We start from the raw sequence: 19,687 nt of genomic DNA on the forward strand, positions 1-19,687 counted from the left end.
AAATTTGAAATTTCTACAGGCATTTAGCGTACTACATTTCTTGCTATCTTTAAGAGTTGTGCTCAACACTCAAGAAAATTGGGGTATCTGCATAATTTTTTTACTACGCTGTATATTAAAGACTATTATTGTTTTACCCATTGGCCAAACGATAACAGTGTAATCCTGTTCTAATTTCACTGTTCTAATGATAGGATTCCTCTATTTATTCTAAACGGTAAAAAGAGCAATCTAATTATCCAGAATATTCCCACTTTGTGAGGTCACGTCTTTCCTTATACGATCATACAAGTCAAAGATAATTCATATCAGATATAGTGGTTAAAACAAAAACTATAGTTTTCTATATTTAATTTAATTTAGTTCTTTCTTCAGTTATCCACAAGAACAATTGTGATCGTAATTTTTGTTTATCTTCTTATTAATGAAGGGTTGTAAACCTAGAATACACGGAACATTTTAGAGACATTTTATGGAATAATCTTGCTCACCTTGCTAAGAAGAAAGTAATATACCATATAAAAAGTAATCATTAAATTGCAGTTTTATTTTGCTGCGTTCACAGTCGGCTCTAATAGCGTAACACCTGTGGTTGAATAACATCTGTTTTTTACTGATGAAGAAAAATCAGAAAACTCATTATTCGTACTGAGCAGAATACTTGTTCTTTCTGTGTGTGAAGTATGCATTTCACATAGAAACTTCATCATTACATAAAAGTATTGATGAACTAGAAAGATACATATTTTATATTTCGAAACGGAGGCGTGACAAAAACGTGAACGGCCAAGTGAAAATAAAAACATCCCTTATATGGCTATATTACCTCAAACGTGATCCAGAAAGGTATTTATCAATGAATCAAGGAAATAAATATACATTTAATTTTCAGTTGTTATTTTATACAAACTGTTAGTTAGGTTTCAAACAAAAGGGGTTTTAAATATGCACCAATTCAAATTTCCTTTAAATCACTGAAACGTTTTACTTGTCGAAAATGAGGAAGCCTGGTTTCCTCGTTTCAACACGAGCGCTATCGCGTTCGGATTTCCTTTCCACACATACAGAAAGTTGAGCAATTTTCCTGTCTTGTACCAGGACAAGTCACGAGAAAAAGAAGGAAGTGAAGCAGCGGGAAAACAAGAGATAATCCATCTTCATTTGACTTTGGTAGTGACGAATTTATTGGATGACCTGAAACAGCATTTATATTCCATAAAATTATTTAAAGTGAATGCTAAATGTCTGGTCAGTATTAAACTTATAACGCAACCATATTTTTACAATTCTTCCTTCAATGTTTTCGAATGCCCATGTTTTTCGCCCTTTATCTCGAGAAGGTCACTTCGCTGCTTCAAAGATACCCAAGATATCTCTCTTATCTCTTGTAAAGAGATAAGGGAGACAAGATATTTCTTGTCAAGAGATATCTTCGCATATCAAGAGATATACTCAAGATATCCCCTTAATACAATTTTAAATGATTTCCCCCCACACACACACACTGTTAGAGGTATTAATGTATGCGTTCACTTTGTTTTTAAAAAGAAGTCCAAAAGTGTTTTTATTTTCACCATATAGATTGAAAGAGAATTCTAATCGTGAATTCGAATTCTTTGCTTATTTTAATTTCATAATTAATATTATGATGAGCTCTCATTATGTAGAGATATTAAGAGATACAAACTGAAGCATTACATGAGCACCCTGCAATACGAGACCATAGTCTTGCTAATGAAGAGCTCGAGGTATCTAAAGAACCCCCAATTCTGAACTGTCATCAAATCGAGTATGAGAAATAGATCCTATTTAGACTTATTTCCAGCCGACAAACTTAATGCCCTTCTGATAACGAGGAAATTACAACTTTATTTCCCTTTTTTACACTCATAATTCATAAGAAATGTAAAGTAAAAAAAATGTTCAACTATTTCATTATAATATAATCCTTAGTTCTACACGTTAAGCATAAAAACAGCCCTATGGAATACTCGAGTGTTTACTCGAAGTGTACCACGGACAAATCGAAAAATGTATCGAATAGCGATGCATCGAAGAGCATGCTATAGACTAATAACAGAATAATAGGAGCGTGGTTCAACAGCAATCAACAAATGTGTTAACTTCAGCCAATTTTCATGATACCAAAAGAAAAGCATCGGTTTCTTTGAAAACCAATGGAAATCTCACCATATGTTACGATAAGATGAGAGAAATGTCTGTAGGTTTACTTAGACCCTTCTGTTCCGAGTACGAATGATAGCATTAATCTTTCTCAAAGCACCCGAAATCGGTCTGCAAGAAAGCAGAAGCACAGCCATTCACAACATGTTCGTTGACTATTTTGAATAAATCACAGCAGTGCATATTACTGGTTGGTTGCTATAAGGAAATGTTTCAAATGCTGTTGATACTTGTGATTCTCTTACTTTTTTACAAGTGAGATTTTTGAGTCCCTTGTAATAAGGACGAAACCAAGGACTACGCTAAAACAATCCACTATAATTTGTGTGGGATTCATTCTGGCTTTAGGCATATTAAAAGTTTCCTCAATACGGGTTAATTAATGCGCTGATAGATTTCACTTGAATTTTCGCTGAACTCTGTGATCACTTTAACATTTTTACAGACGTTCAGATATGCCGAATATCGAAGAAACAGTGTTTGAATATCAATAACCTTCACAATTTGCATCGTGTTAAGACATGTCTAAATCATCAAGCACTCGGAATTGAGACTTCCTGCGCTTTCAGGAAGTGAAAAGTCCTTCAGATTTAGACAGCAATTCATCTGCAACATTTTATCTATAAAATAATAAAAAAAATACGATTTTTTGTGCCTATCGTTAAGAACGCCCTCAAGTTGTCGCTATCAGAACTAGGAAGCCAAAAACCAGGAGAACTGTCTTAGTCACATATTTCCGTGATATCAGACCATAAGGATGGCTTCAGTAATCAAATTAAGAATTTTTGTTTTGTTCTTACCATGTTTCCAGATGGAAACTATTGAGCCTGACAGTAAGTAAGTAACAATGTTCTCAGTGTTATATTTTATGTTGAATTGTCATATCGGAACTAGGTAAAAACATAAATACAAAAATATTAATGTTCGCTCATATTTGCGCGAGTATTTATCAGTTATATGATTTGTATGCGTCGTATACCGTAAATTCTAATTTGGCGTTTCTGGGAGGACGATCTTTATTTCCGTGTGAGATTGCATTGTCTAACTCATTTTCAGTGTGAGTGTTTATACATTACCTTCTACATTTTTCAACGAAATTATTTTGTTAAATTCTGAATTTTGTTCGATAAAACGGAATCCGATATTAATCACCCGATATCAGGTGTTTCAAACTGGTTTGTTTGCTATACTCTACTGAAATGCCCTTACGATGCAAGTTTTTCTTAGAGTTTGACTTATCGAGATTCTTCCTACTTTAGTCATATAAAAATGCTCAATTATTTTATGAGTTTATGAGATTTAAGATTTTATGAGACCCCACGTTTTATTTTTATGAAGACTAGTGAAAGAAAGTTTGTGTTTCAATGAGTGTAAAGCTTCAGTAGTAAATGACTGTGTGTACTCTAAAAATATAGGAACTCAACTGTTAAGATTTTAAGAATCAACTTATTCCGAAAGATATCACTTATGGGAATCAGAAAGCAATTGGACTTCATGTACGATGAGGCAGTGAAAGTTTCATAGGATCGGATTTCTACACTCCCACGCTTCGACCTCATAATGAGGCAACAGAGTTTTTATATCCCGAAAATCGTATTTTGCATCCTGAGTACAGGCAAATCGGCAACGACAACAGACATACAATTTACAGACAAAAAAAAAAGTACTAGTGGTAGTGTTGGACAGTAGCTGGCGTTGCGTATAGATGTGTATAAATGCTTAAATATTAGCATGAATGATATCGTGCGAGTAGATATTGACTATGCTTGACACCACCGCTATCGTGAAATGGCCCATTCGCACATGCAACTATGGCTGTCCAGATAACTAATCATGTGGTCACAGGAAGTTAAAGTGCACTCCATGATTTTATCCAGACTAAACGATGTGCCAGACCATCCGTTTTCCGGCAAATCGATGATGTACCTGTATATATAGTAAACTCTAACTCAAATCCGCTCTCCAACTGGTTTCTGGTTCTACTCCCGCATGGATGTTTGTGATTGGGCGGAGTTATATTTCATTGTCTGATGTGAGACCACCTCCCCGCTTATTGGAGGTCTGAAGTGGCTTGAAAAAAAGATCCATGATTGGACTCTAGAGCAGGGTTTCCAGACTTTGTAAAAATAAATAGAAAATACAAAAACTATATTATTATTATCATTATTACGTGATACCTCTAAGACGTTCAAGGACTCATTGTGGGAAGGGATACTACTCCACCACAAAGCAGTCTCCAACTACATAATATCAACACACACTGCCACCACCACTAGTATATCTTGTAGTAAATTGTGTCGTGTTCGTGCCCGATTTTCCCGTTAGAAGGAATGTCTTTGTTTGGAATATTGTTAGGTTAATTCGCAGTTAGTTATGGCCTAAAAACTAAGATTATCCGCCATTCATTGTCTTGTATGGAATATTAGTAAATTCTGTTATTTAATGACTATTAATTCTGCATTTTAAATCTTTTTTTATTTTTATTTTTATTTAGTGTTTTTGAAATCCAGTCTAAAAATGGCTCGGCTTTAAACGGTGAGTGATTTAAATTCATTATTTTCATGAAAATAAATTCCAGAGTAAGAAAGCCAACATTATACAGAAAAGTATAAAATAATATATCGGAAATTTATATAAACAACAATTGACGTACAAATATAGCAACCTAACGAATGAGATATTATGAATTAAAAATTACTATCGAAAGCTGTCCCCACATAAAAGTGATCACTTCTCTGCTAAACTATAATTTCGTAATAAATTTCGAAGTTATCTTTTAAGTTTCATCATCTCATTTTTTAGAAATATATTTTTAAACTCTTAGAAGCGCAGTGCTCTGTAGGTATGTGCTTTTCTTAAATTTGTTCGGCTCTATAAGGTCTAAGATAACCACTTTGGGCAGAGGAGTAGCAAGTTTTAATCAGCCAGAGTGCGACACACACACACACACACACACACACGCGCACGCACACATTAGGAAACTCGATCATAATGGCAATGTTTTAATGACCTGATTTCATATCCTATTTTTTATAATATAACTGCTTCTTTAAAACAGCAGAACCACTTCAATCCCACTTTCATTTCTCTGTAAGAACGATTGAAGAACAAATAACTTTGACAAGCTAAATTTTTGAGACACATCATGCAGTAACTACGCTGTTCTAAACAGTTTTATTCACTGGAAAATAAACTTCAGGACGGTATGTTTCAATCACACATCACATGCTTTTCAAAACTATTTCTTGAGCAGTATGTTAACCGATTTTCCTTTTCTTTTTCTTTAGTCTGCTATCCTAAGTGTCTCAATGGAGGAATCTGTACTGATGAATTAACATGCCACTGCAAACCAAAATATAAAGGAAGTGCATGCGAAATTCCTGGTAAGTTATTATTTAGGACACAGCTTATGATTTTTCCAGCTTGAGGGTCCGTACTTGAAAAGAAACCATGCGATTTGAAAATAACGCCTTCAATCACATTCACTGTGGTGTGTTACCATACATTACGTAACGCTTCGCTAACATTTATTAAATCATTCCGTTTAAGCCACTCCCACTTTAATATGAAAATTATCTGCCAACCAAAAATTCAGAATTTCTATTCCACGTAACTTTTACTAAAATTAACTTTAACCAAACTATTATAAACTAAAATACGTACACTAAATGTGCAGTATTTAGTGTTTAGACGCTAAGAAAGTAAATGTATTTGAAATATTAAAAAAATTGATAAAAAATTTCTTCTAGTTATATGCGTCGATTCCAATCTTCTCTTTAAATTTTAAGCCAAGAACAAAATTCAACAAAGTTTAGCAAAAATCAAATCTAAATCCTCCCTAAAACAAATTGTAATAATTATAATAGTAGTCGCTAAGGCTCATCTCCCCTTGATTAAAAGAAACAACATTTTGTAGGACATTGTGGAATCTTAAAGAAAAGGAAATGTTCGCATTTACTTTCTTAATGATATCTTAGATTAAAGCTGTAATTTTGTATTTTCAAGTTTCAGTTAAAGACATAACTATTCTGCTTCTGGTTGGTGACAGTGATCATGCGGTACTCACTTGGGAAGTGACTAAGTTTATGAATGTTCCCTTCAGAAAAGGTTACATGTTGAACTACAAAGTAGGAAATTATGACCAAATGAGTTTAGTGGAATGGGATTGATTGATGGACGGGAAGAATATCGACAGTGCATGGGAAGCATTTAAACAATACTTAAACGATGTGATATCAGAATGCGTTTTAGAGTTCGAAGAATAAATAGAGTAGGAGTCACATCCATTTGACTTTCTTACATAGATTCGTAAGAAAAGACGATGTGGAAGGAATACCGTTTACATAAGGATGACGTCCGTTATGAACGTTATAAGCAGCAGGCTAGAATAGTCACAACTGTTGTACGGAAAGCAAAGTCTGATTATGAAAAGAAACTGGCTCTTCGTGCTAAAGACAACCCACAAGAATTCTATCGATATGCTGCAAGTAAAGGAAAGAATGAACATGGAAGAATAACTCTTCTAAATCCAGACGGCGTGAGGGTTAAAAATGCAGAAGTGGTTGTTCAGTTATTGAGTGCCCATTTCGTTAAAAGCTATTAATCTGGTGAACGCAACATTGAGCTCACCGTTTTTTTTTTTAATGTAAATGTACATAATTTTTTTCAATATCAATATCATAGCTTATTGTTATACAGAATATTTACATATACATATTTTTTAATATCAGTATCTTCATTATTATTATACACTACTTACTGTTTTCTTACATAGTTTGCGGTCTTTGATTATCAGGATTACGTGTAGTTGAATGAGGCAGATTCTGCTGACACAATTTTCCTATGTAATATTTCTAATTTTGTTGGGTGGCTACTTGATGTGTTTGCATAGATCTGAGTAGGGAATCTCAGATAGTGTGATATAGGAGTTTTTTTTTTTTTTTGTAAATAATTGAACATCAAATGCAGATTATGTGATCAGAAAGATGAGACTGTTGAACATCTAATCAGTGCCTGCAGCAAAATAGCTCAAACTGACTATAAATACCGCCATGATCAAGTGGCCAAAATAGTTCATTGGCATGTATGAGAAAAATATGGCTTTCCTCCTACTGATAACTGGTTGTAGCATAAAATAGAGACGGTATTGGAAAACGTAAAAGCAAAAATACTCTGGGACTTTCGAATACAAACTGATCGGCATTTGGAACACAATAGACCTGACATCATAATTATCGAACATCGACAGGTTTGGATTATCGATATCGCAGTACCCGGTGGAAACAATATTAATAACAAAGAACTGGAAAAACAGTAATTACAAAAAATTACTAAATAAAGAGATCTGGCAATCGAAGTTGGCCGACTGTGGCTTAAACACACTAAAGTTATCCCAACAGTTATCGGTGCATTTGGCACAATTTCAAAGAAGTTATCCAACCATTTACAGCAATTAAACATCAACAATATGACCTACAAAAAACAGCATCACTTGGAACAGTCTATATATTACGACGCTACCTGACGGATTATTCTTACTTAGTCAGGCAGCGTAGTAATTGGGTAGAATCCGAATTGGTCCTATCATCGGTCAAATTGTTGTTTAAATAATATTAGTTTTTTAAATAATGTTGTTTAAATGTTTTGGCTGTGTATAATTTATTTAGAATTATGTGAATAATTTACAATTCAGAATTCACAATTATATGAATAAATAATAATAATAATAATAATAATAGCAAGCATAGCAAATATGTGAATTGTTCTACATTTTCTATATCAGTTCAATCGACTTGAAACAAAAGATACAAGTCGATGGAACTGATATAGAAAATGTAGAACAATTCACATATTTGGGAAGTAAACTGACATATGACTTGTACTGTAAAAAAGAAATAAAGATCAGGATTGCAAAGGGAAGAACAAATCTGAAGGCCATGGATAACATCTGGAAAAGTAAAGTGATCAGTCTGCAAACAAAACTAAGAGTATTGGAAACATGCATCTTCAGCGGTGTACTGTACGGATCTGAAACGTGGGTAATAAATAAGGAATCAAGAAAAAGAATTTTGTCATTTGAAAGAACTTGTTACAGGAAGATTCTAAGAATAGGATGGGTACAGAAAATCACCAATGAAGAGCTCTATCATAAGATACAACCAAAACAGAATCTAATGCAGAAGATTACAACACGGAAGCTGCAATTATTTGGACACATCTGTAGAATGAGTGAGGACCGGAAGATAAAGACATTCATGTTTGGTATTTTGGATGGTTTAAACAGAAGAGGTAGACCATACAGAGAATGGATAGACGATATAAAAGACTGGTGTGGAATGGGTGTACAAAAACTGCGACACTGTGCACTGGACAAAGAAAGGTGGAAGAAAATAGTGAAACTGGCATCGGACATCAACGGGCAGTGAGCCCATGATTCATGATGATGATGATGATAGCAAATATGATTACGGTCTCACAATAATAATAAATTGATTAAGTGCAGCTTTGTAAAGCGATGCAACCTTAAAAGATTAGAAGCATCAAAAGGAACAGACGACAGAATAACTCATTGCAGATAAAACGTTGAATTCGGAATTAACAAACATCAGTTTAGCGAAGACATTTTTCGGAAATCTCCAGACAGAACTGAACGCTTGAACTGAGAAGAAGCATTCAAGTTCTTTGGGATAATCCAAAAGAACATGAAGAAAACCCGAACTGGATGAAATATGTTCAAAGGCATGAAGATCTGGAGGATATGGAGTGAGCGCGACAGGGAAGGATGAATTGCATAAGTGCGGGATCAACAACCAAGAACAAACAGGGGCAATTAAATAATGGATGACAACCCGAAAGACATTTCTGATTTTGGAAAACCGAGAAAAAGCAAGTAATTACCCCTCAGTAATTTCAGTTGTTCACTGGACGTAACTCTAATTAGTGAATATTTATAAAAATATTAGCTTCATTTTAAAAAAAGGGTTGTTGTCGAAGTTCCAGAAGAAAACGATTCAATTATTAATCAAAATTGTTTTGAAAAAATTCCAAAAGACGAAAAGTGAACTTTTTTTACATGTCGAGAAAATAGAAGAATAAGAAAGCGTTGAAGAAGAACGATGCTAATTAAAGCTCTCAAAGAAAAAGACGTGAATCTAGTAAATTGATGAAAGTAATATAAGGAGAAAAAGTAGAAGCAAAGTAGGTCAGATAGTTGTGAAAAACACTCCATGGTCAATATTTGAAGGATATTGAAGGGAAATCTGGCAGTCGCTTAACTTATGGCTTCAGCAGGGCGCATCAAGAAAGAGACAGAAGGTCTGAATACTTGCTACTCATAAAAAACACAGTAACGGAAAGCATTGAAAGCGCAGATTCAAAAGATACGTGCAGAGATAAAGAGGATAATAAACACTCTGCACATAGACTATAAAGAAAGGCATGAATCGGTTACAAAAGATGCACACTGGAGTATGCATAGGGAATATGGTTTCCCAACTTGTGAAATCTTTTGGGAACACACAGTTGAAGAATTTCTTGAAAACGAGAATGCAAACAGACAGACAGATGGCCTAACAAGGGAAGACTTGAAAAAGATGGCTTTACATTTGTATATTGTGGTGGAGAGAAGCATGAATATGATTGAGAAAGACATCTTTAAATGTATAATGGGGCTTTGGCCAATAAATGAAAGAATAATACTTCTTAAATTAGCCACGAAGCCTTTTAAACCATTATTATGCATGTTTATGTCCCTACGATGACTGACAATGATGAAGAAATAGAAGATTTTTATAATAACTTTCAAACATCTAAAGAATATGTAAAATCAAATGAGTTCTCACAGAGATGGGTGACTTGAATGCAAAGGTTGGGGAGGGAGAAGAAAATTTAGTTGTTGGAAAATTTGGATTAGGCGAAAGAAATGAAATAGGTGAGAGATTGATACAATTCTGCATTAAAAATAACCTACTTTTAATGAATACTTTCTTTCAACATCCGAAGTGCAGACTATATACTTGGACAAACCCAGATAACTCAATAAAAAATCAAATAGACTTCATAATAATAAATAATAGTTATAAAAATAATATTACCAACATTAAAACATACCCATGTGCTGATACAGGTTCAGACTATAAACGTGTTAGTTCCACTTTAAAAATTAAACTAAAAAACATTTCTAAAGACAATCATACTGAAAGAGTTGACTTGAGAGCTTTGAATATTCCTGACAACATACTGGTGTTTAACTCAGAAATTACGAAAAAATAAAATCATGTAGGATATAAAACAGAAGACAATATACGTTGCAACACCAGGGAAATTGAAAACAGGTGGTCAAATTTTAGAAGTGAAATATATAAGACAACAAACGAGGTTATTCCAAAAATTAAATACAATGAGGAAAAACCCTGGATGACTGAATCAATACTAGAACATGTGAATGAAAGACGAAAAAAGAAAATTACACAAGTAGAATACAAGTAGAATACTGATTATACAACTTGTAAAAGTTGTATAATCAGTTGTACTTTATTGTATAACAATAAAGATGAATACAGTGTTACTGCTTCTTTTGTGTAAAACTCGAGAAGTAATTTAAGACATGGCGAATTTTTTATTTTATTTTATTATTATTATTATTTTAAAATAAATACCGTTAATTAGTCTGAGGAATCCTCTGAAATCCTCTCTCACCTAAAGTTTTTCCGCTGGACAGTCATTCTTCTTATAAAACATTCCAGCCATGAACAATATACTAGACCTTCACTATTTATTTATTGCGAATTATTTATTACTAATTACACAACATATTCCTAAGAAGGGAATTAATCTTTTAAACTGCCCTCTAATTTCTTTCATCTCATTTGTTTTTCTAAAGTAATGGAAAGATCTGTCCACACCTAACTCCTATTCTGCCTTCAACACTCCGTACTAATATATATATATTTTTTTATGTTGGTTCCCACTCATGAAAGGTTGCAAGCTTGCAGTACGTTAGTAAGGTGAGCGGGATAAGGATAGCTTTTATTCTACTTTCTATTTCTAATTTTTCTATTTATTTGATTGTGATACCTGAAGATGTTGATCAATTCAAAGAAACTAGTGTACTAGTAGTATCTTTTCAAATATATCAGGTCATCTTTTTATCTCTCAGTATCAGTCATTAAAGCTTGTTCATATATATATATATATATATATATATATATATACTGAAATCCAGAGAACAAATTTCTCCACTTCTTCGTTCAATCAACCGTTCCACTGCTGCTCTCTAGAACAGTCTCCCACCGTTAATCTCTCGTTAATGGGCTCTATGGGGCAGCCCATTAACGAGATGGGCAAAAAGGAATTTGCTCAAATTCGATTTGAAAATTTATGGATCAAGTTCCTTTTTGGCCATCGATGGTAGCTTCACAAACTTCTCATTAATGGGCTATCAGAATAATATTCAAAAAATGGTCTTTAACTGTCTCCGTGTTAACTCCAGACAACTCAAGTACGCTATGCTGTCATATGCCATAATTGCAGATGTTTTAAAATGAAATGTTTTAGTGTATTAGTTTACGAAAATGGCTGCTTATCGCTAAAAGAAAACAGCAATAATGATTGAGGGCACTTTAACTCCATTAAATTGATTCCATGTTTTTTTTAAAATTAATTTCAGTCTGCCTTCCAGAGTGTCGAAATGGAGGAATCTGTAACAAGAGACACAAATGTCGATGCCCTATTCGATTCAAAGGATCCTTTTGCCAAAACAAGGGTAAGTATATACCATTGGTCCATCAATATTAATAATTTATTTCAATTATTTTCCATTTGATAGATGTCCTGGCAATTGTATTAGGTACTATTTGCTTGACTATTAAGAGCATTTTGGATTATTTTTATATATTATTGTTTAACTGGAGAAATTTTATTAGGATTTCAACTCATTAAATCTGTCGAGTAGGCTTCATTGTTGTACTGAGTCCGTTTCTAGGGGCAAAATTTGTGAAAGTTACTTGAAATGAATCCAAATAATAACTGAGTTCCGAAGAGTGTTTAAGGTCATTGTATAAATTTCCCAATTTCCTTCAACAAATTACAGCAATTTCCATCTTGTCTGTTATATCACATAATAATAGATGACAGTGAATCAAAATTAAATTAGAATAAAAACGCGAAATTGAAGGAATGCGATTTGTGCAGTTCCATGGAATGGATTCAATGAAAGAGTCCTTAAACTCTATGAAGATCCCGTGAAACAACAACAACAACATATATATATATATATATATATATATATATATTCGGAGAATATATATATATATATATATATATATTCTCCGTGTTAACTGTCTCCTTGTTAACTCCAGACAACTCAAGTACACTATGCTGTCATATGCTATAATTGCAGATGTTTTAAAATGAAATGTTTTAGTGTATTAGTTTACGAAAATGGCTGCTTATCGCTAAAAGAAAACAGCAATAATGATATATATATATAAATATATATATATATAAAGATAGTAACTTTGTGTTTTAGTCGGATGCTTTGCAATCACATGATTGCAGACACGTGAAATGAGATGATAGCATCTTAATCTCTTTTCTTCATCTTCTCATATTCAGTTTCTGTGATCTGATTTCTAGCAGCATCTATAATAATTCATTCTTAAATGAAAAATTTCTTTGATGGGTGGGAGAATTATGAAAGAGAATTATGCAACAAAAATTAATAAATGCGTAATAAGCAAATCAAATTTAAGTATGCATGAAACTTCGATCATATTTTAACTATGAATTCCACCAGAGCTGAAAATACCGAGAAAGTTGAACTGACAGCTCTCTATGTCACAGAATGACATGACAGGCTTAACGCCTTCAGCGATGATGATCCTGATGCTAACCAAATTTTGCCATTAATTTCGTTTCAGTTGATTCTGATGGGCTTCATTAAGAAAGAGTTTTATAATTTTATTAATTTTTTTTTTTTAGTTTGCTATCCAGAGTGTCAAAATGGAGGTATTTGCTACAAGGGAAACAAATGTTGGTGCCTGCCTGGATATACAGGTGACCGTTGTGAAATTAGAAGTAAGTTTATATTGTATTTGGATTTAGAAATATTCTGTTATATTACTTACTTTAATCTTTATTATTGTCCTTTCCAAATTTACTTAAACATTTCTATCTCATATTAATTTCCATAGGACGATATATCGTTTATATATTACATACACGCGCATATATAAACGCAAAATGAAAAGCCAACATAAAACCTCTGATAGCATAATAAATCCGATCGGTACAGAACAATATTTTATATCCCTGTTACCAATCGCAGACTATAATTCTTTTTGAAAACCACCTCTCTTAGTAGACACTACAACTTGGACTACCGGCACTAGAATCTGAATAACCCTTCTGTTTGCGAGCAGCATGGAACTTGTGCCGTTAGATAAGTTGGTTTAATGGTACTTGATGCGTTAGCTGTGACATACCATATCTACGAGTGATGAACTTAGACCACCTATCTTTTATAATCTGTTCAGAGCAAAAATTCTCTGACTTGTTCTTTTAAGTTAGTTTCTGTATTTATTACTCTACAACTTCTAATGACCACTTTATAATTTCTTTTACTGCTTGCTTTCGATGGTCTACAGTCCATATACAGATAGCAACGTTGTCTTCTTTGAGCATTTCAATGTTGACAACTTAAAATAGCTTCGCATTTCTGTTTCATCTAATCATGTTGTAAACAACACCAATATATTTACCGTATGCAGTTACTTAACACAATATTTCTACTTATCCAGCAAAATGCTCATTAATCCTCTCCACCAAAACATCCACCACCATTTCTTTACTAAACCTTCGCCCAAACATACTGCGGATAATTGCGTTTTGCTTGGCAACTCGACAAAATTTTGCTTCATTCAGTTTCATTTAATTTTATTATTACGTGACACCTCCAGGGAGTCCAAAGACTCATCGAGAAAGGGCACCTACTCAACAACTCTGTCTCCACACTCAACCACCACCTACAATGAAACCGCAACTACCATCATCATATACACCATCGCCACTAGTATTTTCACAGGGAATCAAAAATATCCATGCCCACAATGGGATTCGAACCTGCAGCCTTTTGGTGGGAGATCAGATACGCTGGCCACCTGGCCAAACAGGCAGGCTTCTTTGACTTTGATTTTTAACTTAAAAATACCTATCATATGCAATAATCTCATTTCTTCTATCCCTAAAACTGCAGAACAAAAGTAACGCTGCATACCCATTTTGATTAATTTCGTTCCTATAAACATAATGATTCAGATAAATTATTTTGTGGCAGTTATATTTTTGAGAAAGAATCTTCTTGTGATGTTTCTCCAATTTCAGTTCCGCATTTAATTTGAAGTGATTTTTGAAATAAAAACAGGAATACATTACTTTCAGTGCTTTACACTGAAAAAAGCGAACTAAATGAAAACCTATCTAATGTCCCATTACCTTTCCTCCAGTTCCCTCAAAAATAATGGACAAGGGATTCAGTATCCAGCAAAGCTCAGGAGACCAAATCATTAATGACACTGATGGATTCTACCTTTTTTGCAATAGCAGACATACTCATCGTTGTCCTCTTGAAGAAACCAAATCCGCCCAGCCATGGAATATTGCTCCTATATTTGGGATAATGCTCCAAAATCCTCTCTAAGGTTGCCCGATTCTGTCTAGAAGAGGGTAATCCAGCTAATTAATGATCCCTCTCTCACCCATATCCACTTCAATCCCTCTCTCACACAGATATTCAGTTTCTGCTTCTTCTAGAGGTACTTTCCTGGTTGTGCTTTGCTGAATCGGCCACTATTATTCTTCCACTCGCCAACAAAATCACTAAAACAAAAGCCACTACTAACCCTTTTACAGACCATCTTGAAACATGCTGAGCGAACTTCACTGCCCTCTTCACCCCATTTACTTCTGCCCTTTGGAGCAGTCTCCCCCAACTCTGCCTTCCTCATAGATTAGAACCCTCAGCTGTTCAAACAAAATGTGAACAGACTCCTTTCTGCTATTCCTCTTGCCCACACAGGGCACTAGTGTGCTACAGGTCTATGTCCTATATATATAACGTATAGGAGTGACAATAGATACCATTCCATTTCTTCACTTCACAAGCCTTGCAATGCCAAAGAAAGGAAATAGCAAGCTTTTCCATAATCAATGCCTTAAACATAGTCTTTGTCAGTTTTCAGTGCAGTGTGGGGCAGCCATGGAATTTCAATGCTATGAATCCAATATAGAGTCCTCTCTTATTTCTCGATATAGTGAGTACTATATCGCTGCATGTTCTCCTCAGGTTCGCAAACGAAATCAGCTCTCGATTTTGGCTGAGGCGAAAGATATTTTAAATTTAAATAAAATAGCCAAAGATTATGGAATGATAATATCAAATTTCTGTTCTGCGTGACGAGAAATACCCTACTTCCGTATGAGACTGGCTAATTCACCTTTAGTTCAAAGAGAACAGATAAAGGTTCCTCACGTCATAGACGGGAATCGAACCCACGTCTTTCCGACCAAAGGGCTTCGTCTATACCGACCGAGTTTCTACGTTCAAAATACGAATATACGTTTTTCAAAATATTCCATAAAATAATTTCCTGCAGTAGGGGAAATAGGAGATCAAATTGCGGTTCTACTTCTTCTACAGCTCGTTTCGACAACTCAAGTAACCTCAATTTATGACAAATTCGAATAATTTTAGTACACTAGGAGGAAAATGATTAAAAAAATCGATTGTATCAGCCAGTAGGATGTTTGTGAAAAGTGAAACCTCTATCAAACCTGATTGAGAGATACGTAGGTTTAAAAGATAATGCTCATATTTTATTCTTGATATTCAGAAATTTAATGTCCAACTGCTTTCGACTCTGATACTAGCGTGTGCGTGTATATGCTCACGTGTGTGCAATTTTTTTTTAAAAAAAACACTTTTACTCTAAACTGTTATTAAAGTAGTGGACCACTTTATTTACTAGACAGATTTTGTATTCAAACGATTTCATTTAGTTCAGAAATTGCGAATTTTTGTTTACAGCTTGCTACCCCACGTGTGAAAATGGAGGAAACTGCACTGAAGAATTAGTTTGCCAATGCACGTCAGGATATACGGGACCTTCTTGTGAAACCACTGGTAAGTTATCATTTATGCCACCTGCGTTAGCAGTTCTAATTAAATCTAGAAGCCTTTGTAAACATTAATTATTTCTTATTCCTCGTGAGACATACTGAAATACAATTAAGGGCAATCCCTCCCAGAATAAGACATAATAAGTTATGTTCCGTGAAGCAGCAGCCATCCGTCATATCAAGACATAAACCTCATTAAGTTAACATTATACACATGCGGAACTGAATAAGCCTAATTTGTAACCGTTCCCATCCCATCCCATCCATCAAGACTCATTTAATTACGTAATCAGTCCAATGGTCTGTTACACCCATTATAAAATAGGATCGTAAGAAGCCACGGAACATATCTCATTATCAAAATCCACTTGAAGAAACCAAAAAGAAGTTTTCGAACAATTGGCAGGTTCTTAATAAGAAGTGAATTAATCTACCCCATAATGCACACCTGGAATGTCTGCCCGCTTCCAAGTATATTTAAGTCTCGTCTATTTTTTGAGTGTAGAAGTGAACCATTTGGTTCGCCAGTGTTTCCGTTTTAAGAATAATGTCACTGCTAACTTCTCTGAAGGGATGCGCAGTGTTAAGACCACTCTCCTCATATAAGACACACAAAACGTTCATCACATATTATATATTTACTTATTTATTTTGTAGTGTGTGATCCCGAATGCCAAAATGGAGGAATTTGCGACAGTCAGCATCAGTGTCAATGCCCCAAAGGATTTATAGGTTCGCGATGCGAGAAGAGAAGTAAGTATATCGCCAGTCCTTGTGAATTTTCGTATGATATATTCCAGAGAGTTCATTTAAAATTTGAGCTCCATCAATAAATAAAACGTAATAAGATATTAATGTTAACTTAATTTTTTTTTCTCTTTTCGTTCTGAAAAATGCCAGCGAAAAAGAATCAAGAAGTATGTAGATATTACAACGTCTGTGTTGTTGTTGTTTTTTTCTACAAACTGAATGAACGATTTAAAGAACAGACATAAGAATGTTAGATCCTTATGTCTGTTCTATTGGCAGATGGAAAAATTGAAAAACAAAAATCGCAATTATGCAATTATTGTCTTGGTTCTGGTTGGAGTTGCAGTTTAATGAAATTTTTATTTAGAATGGATTATGATCAATACATGTTCAAACCGGGTTGAAACTGTCAGATTCAGCAGAAAACGTTTTCGCACTATGCCTTGAATTGAAATCTATTATAAATTTTAATAAAATCCAAATTGTTAGTTTCATATAATCTAAGCAGAGCATATCAAGAAATGATGTAATGAGAGAAAAACTACCACTACTGTAAAAAAAAAGAATAAAAATATTGTTTAAGCTCGATTTCTTCTGAGAGAAACATATCGTCACCACTAAGATAATCTAGCGAATGGAAAATATACACGCATTTTTCACATTAAACGAATCAGCTAACGCCTTTTATTCCCTAAACAGGAATTAGTTTTTCAAAACATAGATAGGCTAAAACAGCTAGCCTGTCCATGTTTTGGGAACTAAGAGAAGTTCAGTCTCCACCTTTAGCCAATCAAAGATAACTTGCCCAAAGCTATCACCAAGCATAAGCGGCATCCGATGAGGAGACGATTGACAAGTGTCGCCATCTTTTGGTTCCTAATCTTAACACAATATAATATTATCTGAGATGCTGTGGGTTCTACGGTCTATTTTATTGAGTTTAGAATACTAATATACTAGTTTTCTTGAGAAAAATCCGCTTTTTTATGCCAGATATTGACTAACTACGGAGCCAGTCAAAGAAATGGTTAAAAAACTTCTTCAAGTCATCGACTAGAATTAAAAATAGGTGTTCGAGTTCCCATTACATCAGTTTTATTAATTTTTCTTTTTTCATTTTTAATTTAACATCTTCCCTAAAAAGTGCACCTAAACAGCTGAAATATTTCCTTTTCTTTACGCTTCCCATTCAGGACAGCGCCAATGTTTTCAACGTTCTACGCGTATTTGGATAAACCTTATTGCTGATTATCATGTAAAATCTGTTGCAGTGATTATTCAAGTTGTATAACCATTACAAAGGGCAACCATTACTCACTGAGCTCGCATCTGCTCCTCCCTGTACGACAACATGACGATGCATCCGTAACACTAAGTATTATTGTTTGGGGAGAGGCACACAATGATCCTATCGATCTAAAAGTGGGAATTGTTCTCAGTGTGAACGGAACTTCTCAGAGAGTTCAGGCGCGAATCTAAAAAATTCTTTTTCCATCAACATATAACACGTATTCATAGGTAGAATAAAAGGGAAATTACTAATAATATTGATTATGATAGTAACAGTAATAGTTATATGCATATGTATGTTTATAACACTATTTCGCTCTTTACTTCTAGCTTGTAATCCAAAGTGCCAAAATGGAGGGCAGTGTACCGAGCAACTGACCTGCGCATGTAAAGCGGGGTACACTGGAAGTACGTGCGAAACTCCTGGTAAGCTCTTCTTGGAAGTAATCTAGAATATTAATGTGAATGTTTTCATTTTTAACTTATGCCAAACCGACTCATTGAATGTTAAATGTACACTGGAATGTTTTAACCAAACGTTTCACTCCAACTTTAACAAGAGAGGAATATTTCAATAAAACGTTATCGTCCAAAGTCTTAAAGAATAAGAAGCAATTTAGAACCTAGAAATTCATTTCATTAATATTCCGCACACCATCGAAGTTGATCTATTTTACCAACCAACGTCTGTACTTCACATACGTTTTTCATACAATAAATACCCCCTCATTATAATAATAATATTTTTTTTTAAATGTCAATTAATACTTTATTATCTGTCAAATAAATTACATACATACCATTTAATTATACATACAATTTAAAGATAATACTACAATTTTTCACTTGCGGTTCAATTCAGATTTCAATTTATCTCATACTTTGTACAGTGCGCAAGTCATATAGTACAATTAGTGCATTATTAGTAGTAATAACGATTTTAGTAATAGTTTATAATCAGTTATAGTTCAGTTGCACAGGATAGATTACACGATTATCTGTCTATCTATGTAATTTTCTTTTCAGTACAGAATGCTTGGAAAATATCTTATTTAAATAACATAAATAATGATATTAACAATGTGTTTTACACCTGTTTTCACATTCATATTTACAATGATTCATTTAAATTTACAATGATTCGTTTTTTTATTAAATCGATTATAATATTTACTTGTTTCTTTGGGTGGCTTCTTCCTCGAAGCTTTGCAGAGCTAATCTGAATAATGTTATCAATATCTTCATTATTGCTATACACCATACTGACTGTTTTGTTACATAATCTGCA

General features: G+C 33.9%; 1 protein-coding gene across 1 annotated transcript in view; it reads left to right on the forward strand.

Moving 5' to 3' along the window:
• The first annotated feature begins 2,896 nt into the window (after nucleotides 1-2,896).
• Nucleotides 2,897-19,687, forward strand: part of LOC150109780 (uncharacterized) — a 62,262-nt gene continuing 45,471 nt past the window's right edge. Inside the window, exons 1-8 of the mRNA XM_090410148.1 lie at nucleotides 2,897-3,021; nucleotides 4,679-4,719; nucleotides 5,472-5,567; nucleotides 11,852-11,947; nucleotides 13,165-13,260; nucleotides 16,268-16,363; nucleotides 17,017-17,112; nucleotides 18,730-18,825. Of these exons, the coding sequence (XP_090266274.1) occupies nucleotides 2,942-3,021; nucleotides 4,679-4,719; nucleotides 5,472-5,567; nucleotides 11,852-11,947; nucleotides 13,165-13,260; nucleotides 16,268-16,363; nucleotides 17,017-17,112; nucleotides 18,730-18,825 (697 nt within the window). The 5' untranslated portion in view covers nucleotides 2,897-2,941. The remainder of the gene's footprint in view (nucleotides 3,022-4,678; nucleotides 4,720-5,471; nucleotides 5,568-11,851; nucleotides 11,948-13,164; nucleotides 13,261-16,267; nucleotides 16,364-17,016; nucleotides 17,113-18,729; nucleotides 18,826-19,687) is intronic.

This window comes from Typopeltis vanoorti, chromosome 1 (assembly GCF_054136105.1).
Source record: "Typopeltis vanoorti isolate ZY-2024b chromosome 1, IOZ_Tvanoo_1.0, whole genome shotgun sequence".
In the NCBI taxonomy this organism is placed as follows: Eukaryota; Metazoa; Arthropoda; class Arachnida; order Uropygi; family Thelyphonidae; genus Typopeltis; species Typopeltis vanoorti.